The sequence below is a fragment of the Lipotes vexillifer genome, unplaced genomic scaffold (genome assembly GCF_000442215.2).
Source record: "Lipotes vexillifer unplaced genomic scaffold, Lipotes_vexillifer_v1.1 scaffold189, whole genome shotgun sequence".
Lineage (NCBI taxonomy): Eukaryota > Metazoa > Chordata > Mammalia > Artiodactyla > Lipotidae > Lipotes > Lipotes vexillifer.
Genome location: NW_006785816.1, coordinates 2,396,666 through 2,402,298, shown reverse-complemented (window position 1 = coordinate 2,402,298; position 5,633 = coordinate 2,396,666). Strand labels below are relative to the sequence as shown.

At 38.2% G+C, this 5,633-nt stretch overlaps 1 protein-coding gene across 1 annotated transcript; it reads right to left on the bottom strand.

Annotated features, from left to right (window-relative positions):
- Positions 1-886: 886 nt before the first annotated feature.
- On the bottom strand, positions 887-4,156 carry LOC103091022 (lymphotactin). The gene is made up of 3 exons (XM_007458113.1): positions 4,064-4,156; positions 2,135-2,249; positions 887-1,232 (listed from the first exon to the last, which is right to left on the bottom strand). The coding sequence occupies exons 1-3, from the start codon at positions 4,122-4,124 to the stop codon at positions 1,070-1,072; spliced, it is 339 nt and encodes a 112-aa protein (XP_007458175.1). The 5' UTR covers positions 4,125-4,156; the 3' UTR covers positions 887-1,069.
- Between the last annotated feature and the right edge of the window lie 1,477 nt (positions 4,157-5,633).

The window sequence follows — 5,633 nt, the reverse complement described above, 5'->3', positions numbered from 1 at the left end:
GTCTGATCAGTTCTTAACTATTTAAAGTCAGATAGAAGTGAACGTGTACATCATCAGCTACTTGGATAGAAGAGTCTTAAACACGAATCAAATTAGCAATTTAATAAGAACAGGAGGGCATGAGTCTGGGGTGTTTAGTGACCAGGTGAAGTAACTTTAATTAAAACTTTACTGCAAATTGTGATCACATTCAAAAAATGTTCCAGGTGACAGTTTGGGACGTTAAAACCTTACTGGCAAAAAAAAAAAAAAAAAAAAGCATGACTTGTATGATAACTAGAGTAGTGACAATTATGGAAATCACAGAAAGACAGTGAGATCATTGCCCAATTTGAGGAGAACTGATCTTTGTTTGAATGAAGTATCTTTTCATCAAAAGTCTAATCCTTGCTACTTTGGCAAATGAAAGAAGTGGCAAGTTATATTTGTTTTCTTTCCTTTACAGGACATCAAATGAAACACAGAGGTATGTATTTGCTCCAGATCAAACTTGAATGAAGCCACTTTTTGAGTAGCAAACCCTCAGTATGGGGACCAAATAACTGTTGGATGATTTTCTTGCTTATTCCATAAAAAAAAGAACTCCATTATGAAGACAGGTTGAAATAGATATTAAATTGTCATTATCACAGGTGTCAACTCTGACTCATGTGTAGGATGAAATAGATATTAAATTGTCATTATCAGAGGTGTCAACTATGACTCATGTGTAGAGAACCATTTCACTCTAGAACCTTAGAATGATGAATATAGCTTTCATCTCTGATAAACACTGACCAAAATCTCTCCCATCACGGATACCATCAACGAAGTACAGTTAGGACAGAAATAGAACACAAAGGATGTATTATCTTTCCCAATATGTAATGAATAAACTTTGGGACTGTTCTTATTAATAAATATTTATTAATTAGAGCATCTAAATTAATATGAAAGACATAAAAAATATAAAAAAATAATTTGACTCATGCAGCACTTTTATTAAAGGTGAATATAACATAATTAGTTCATGAGCTTTAAAGGGAAACGAGCTGCCTGGCTAGTGAGGGGAAAAGATGCCAGAGGGTCACTACCCACTCAGGGTCACAGCTGTATTGCTGGATTGTTGGGCTCCTGTAGGCTTGGTCTGGCTCACATTTCTCCTGGTGGACTTGTCTATTGTTCGGACTGTTTTTTTCACCCATTCAACTTGTGGATCAGCACAGACTTTAAGGCCACGTCTGGTAATAAATCTACAATGCAAAGAAAAAATAGACAAAGTTAGTCACATCCTCAAAGCCTTGGGACCAGAAGTTAAGATCAGATCATATATAAGAGATCTTGTGCAGAAATGACTGGACAAAACAGTCTTTCAGATTCAGGAGAACATAAATGAAAATCTTTCCTCCGCAATGTATTTTCCCAAAACGGAGAAATAGCATCAGGTAATACCCAGGTCCCTGGCTCAGCATAAATTGCAGGCTCCTTTTCTCATCATTGCTACCAGGTGATGTAATTAAACTGGACATTTGAGGTCATCTAGTCCAATTATTACATATCATCTTCTTTTTCAAATTTAAACACACTCATCTTATTTTCTGGACAAAGGTAATTCCTTTGTCATAGTTTTGGGGGTAAAGTTGCAATTGTGTGTTGGGAAGAGTTACTATTCTGAAAATGAGATCCTGGAAAGAGAACGGTGCCATGTAGGCTAGTTGTTGACACTATTCCTCGAGATACGGCAACTGATAAAATATGGCACTCGACTCCAGCCCACCATAAGGGCAGAGAAAGGCAGGGAAGGGGAAGGATGGGAAGGGAGGCATCCCACACCAGTGTGTCTCTATGGTCAAATCCTGATCTGAACCAGCCAGCTCTAAACCTAACCCTTGGGACTGACCATATTATTCATCTGGTTCCCAGTTAGATTCTTCTGCTAATATAAATCAGAAAGGAGGGTGATATTCTTCACTTGGTTGCCAATTTTTTGTCATAAACATTGTTTGGGGCTACATAAAGACATGGTTCATATGGAAAAACAGAAAGACTATTGGCTATGTTGAGGTTTTCCTCCTTGTTGACATTTTTCCTGAGGAGGACAGCATTTCTATATACTGTGTTCCATCAAGCCCAGATTTGGGGGAGAGCAACTCACATCACTGCTTTCATGGGGCCCTCCTTGATGTTGTAGGTCTTGAGTTTTTTAATTGGCAGTCGCTGGGTAGTCAGACTCACACAGATGGTCTTGTCTAGGACTTCAGTCCCCACACCTGGTAAAGAAAACCAAACAAACAAAAATAAAATATAATTGTTAATACTATCAATGTTAGAGTGCTGTAAATAGAATAAAGAGTGATCTGATAAAGAGTAATTTGGGGAAGACAACATTAAATGTGGGAGAGGCAGTTCATTTTTGACTGAATAAATAAAGGTGTCCTCATTTTAAATGGTAAAATGTGAAATATGTAAGGGAACTAGTTCATTACATACTCATCCTCAATAGAAATGGCCCCAGAGGATTAAACTTTCTAAGTTTAGAGAACATCTTACATTGGAGAAGGGAAAATAACTTGGGAGAGTTAATAATAGTAAGGGTTTTCTAAAATCTAAAAAGGGTTTCTAAGTGCTGATTTATTCCTAAGCTGGAGACTGGCATTTGCTACTCAGGGAAGCAAGTATTCTCAGAGAATATTTCTCAGAGAAATATTCAGCAAGAAAAGCATCTTAAATAGTAGCCAATGATGATGAAGTTTGAGCTATAGTGTTGCTGGTATCTGAAGGCTTTTTATAAACATGAAACTGAACAGGTGTTCACTACCATTGCTCTTCAGCTCTCCTTCTCTCCATCACACAATATCCAGCCTGTACCTTCTTAATCCTCTACATTTGCCAACTTACTTTTAATGCTGAACTGTCTCTGAACGCAGTGAAAGAGGGAAATACGGAAGTGTCTACAGTCTTCCTCAGTCTTATTTCCCCTACCCGTACATGGGTTTCCACCAAATGGCAGAATATTGTCTCAGAAAAATGCCAGCCAGCCATGGTTAAGACAACATTTGGCCTAAACATTTTGTTTCATCCATCAATATTTTTTTATCTGGGGCACAATTTCAGGGAGTTACAGACATTACCATCTCTATTTACGGACACCCTTGGCTTCCACGATCAGGTTCAGATATTCTAGCCTAAGTAATAAGTCTACGGATTAGGAGGTTGAAAGGAGAGTTAACTGAAACATTAATTATACCCAAAGGATATTCTCTCTTGTTGCCAGAGCCACAAGGAGAAATACACTCCAACCAGCTGGGAAAAAATGATCCTTTAAGAAATATGTGTAGAATGCTCAGGTAAGTCTCAGTGTAGTTAAGTCTCATCTAGGGATGTCTTGCAGGTTTATTTGATTGTATATAAGACATTGATATTTGTTAGCACTTACGGTCTCTTATAAACTCAAGAAATTGATCATCAGTGGGAACAACATTCATAGAAGTAATAATAGACTCTCCTACACACTTAAAGGTAATATTGATTTCCTGGGTATGAAGGTATGAGCTACCAGTCATTTTTGTTTTCATAGAAAACATTGATTTCCCTCAGAACATACACCCTCTAGCTCATTCCCGCATTGTGAACTGTCAAAATTTGGAGAATTTTCAAGATCAATACTAAATAGGCAAAAAGCTTCAAAGTTGTCATCACCATTCCACAGCTAACATTAATCAAGAAGTTAGGACTTGTGCGGAAAGCTGATAAGTGATTATAAGATTTATTTCATTTTAATCCCAGGTAAGTGTATCGGTTATTACATTCTTCTTATAGATAAGTAAGCATAGGCACAGAGAGGTGAAGAAATTTACCCCAAATCACCCAATTGTGAAAAATAGGAGCCCAGATTGTGACCAAGTTCTATCTTCAAAATCTACAAAGTCTCCTAGAGTCAAATTACTCCCATTTTCACTAGGGAAGTCTGAGGCTAAGCTGGGCGAAAGTTTACTGCAGTCAAAGCTTGAGTCAAAACCAAAATGTGTGGCCACTGCCTGCATACATAGATGCTCCTTATCTCATAAATAAGCTTTTGACTTACCTTCCACAGTGTATGCAGCGAGACAGCAGATCCCGAGGAAGGCCAGGATGAGAAGTCTCATGGCTGAGGTCCTGATGAGCTGTGCAGTGAGAGGCTGAGGAACTGATCCTTTCAGTCTCCTTTATTCCTCCAGTGATCAGCGCACTTCCTGTGGTGAGAAGGCGCTTTCGAGGTGGGTGTGGAATCACGGAAAGTCTTTGCAATACTGATGCTCTCTTTGGTTAAAAAAAAAAAGTTCCTTTGTCCCCACTCATACTAACCCAACACCTTGTGGCCTTTTCTCCTCCTCCTGTGGTTAATGTGTCCGTGAAACCAAATATGTGCACAGAAGAAACGTAGTTGTCTCATCTCCTGCCACCAGTCTAAATTCAAACCTTCCACTGCACACATGCCCCAAGGCCATGCCAGTGTCATGGCCCAGCACAGGGACAGTGTAAAGGAAACAAGGTGGAGTGGTCCCTGTGGTCCATCTCCCTCACCTGCTTCATGTAACATCAGCTGTGACATGAGGCTTCCACCACTGTGGATCCTAAGCCCAGTGACGCCTTAGGGAGGTAAAGGGATGCTATTTTTACATCTATGTATATATGCTGCCATGTTTCTTCATAGTTTTCATGTTTCTACTCTAAATAAACACATGCACAGGCACTTAAACCATCCCCTTATAACTTGTTGTTATATAGGCCACATCCGTAATGTAAATTTTGATTAATTACACTGAATCTTTTGCTTTTAATCACCAGAAGTAGGATTACTAGGCAAAATCATATGATCATCTTTATAACTCTTGCTACATATTGACATATATACTTCCCAAAATGTAATTTCCATTTGCAATTCTTCCAGCAGGGTTTCAGTGTATTGGCTACAATACAACCTATCTGGCACTCAATTTGTTGTTCTTGGTTTTTGTCTTGTTTTATTTAACATAAGTATCTATTAAATGCATTTATTAATTATGTGTGTAGCTAAAAGGTTTTGTCATTACCATTCAGGGATATGAAAAAAACATTCTGATTAAATATATGTATAGCTAAAAGTTTTTGCCATTGCTATTAAGGATATGAAAACTAATTCCTATATTTCCATAGAAATTATAGGTTAACCTCTAAGATGCTTTTCATTAATGGCATTTTATTTTCCACCCAGATTTTACTCAGATATTCAAATAGCTTTTTAGTTATCTCCACGTGGCTACACTGTCAGTTCTTAAATTTTGAACACATCTTTCTACTCAAAATGCTTCTCCTCCTATTACTCTTTGACATCGAATAATGTGTTATCTACTATTCCAAATTTCCAAATACAGATTACTTGGGTCATCTTAGATTCATTGCTAGCCGCCCATATGTTGTTCTCAACTAAGCTGGACTAAGTATACCTTCAAAGTAGCTCTTCTGTATGTCTTCTCCTCTCTCTCCACAATGCTCAAGGCAGGACCCCATCACTCCTTGTTAGGACTACTGCAGTAGACCAACTGATTCCCCAGGCTTGGGTCTCCTCTGTTTCCAATCTATTTTCCACAGCATTGCCAGAGTAATCATTCTAAAATCTTGATCTAATCAGGTTG

Bases quoted from the DNA above. Each gene is read 5' to 3' on its own strand.
- LOC103091022 (XM_007458113.1), bottom strand. From the start codon at position 4,124: ATGAGACTTCTCATCCTGGCCTTCCTCGGGATCTGCTGTCTCGCTGCA. The intron at 2,250-4,063 runs GTAAGTCAAAAG...TTTCTTTACCAG, and splicing joins CGCTGCATACACTGTGGAAG to GTGTGGGGACTGAAGTCCTA. The intron at 1,233-2,134 runs GTGAGTTGCTCT...TTTGCATTGTAG, and splicing joins GGCCCCATGAAAGCAGTGAT to ATTTATTACCAGACGTGGCC.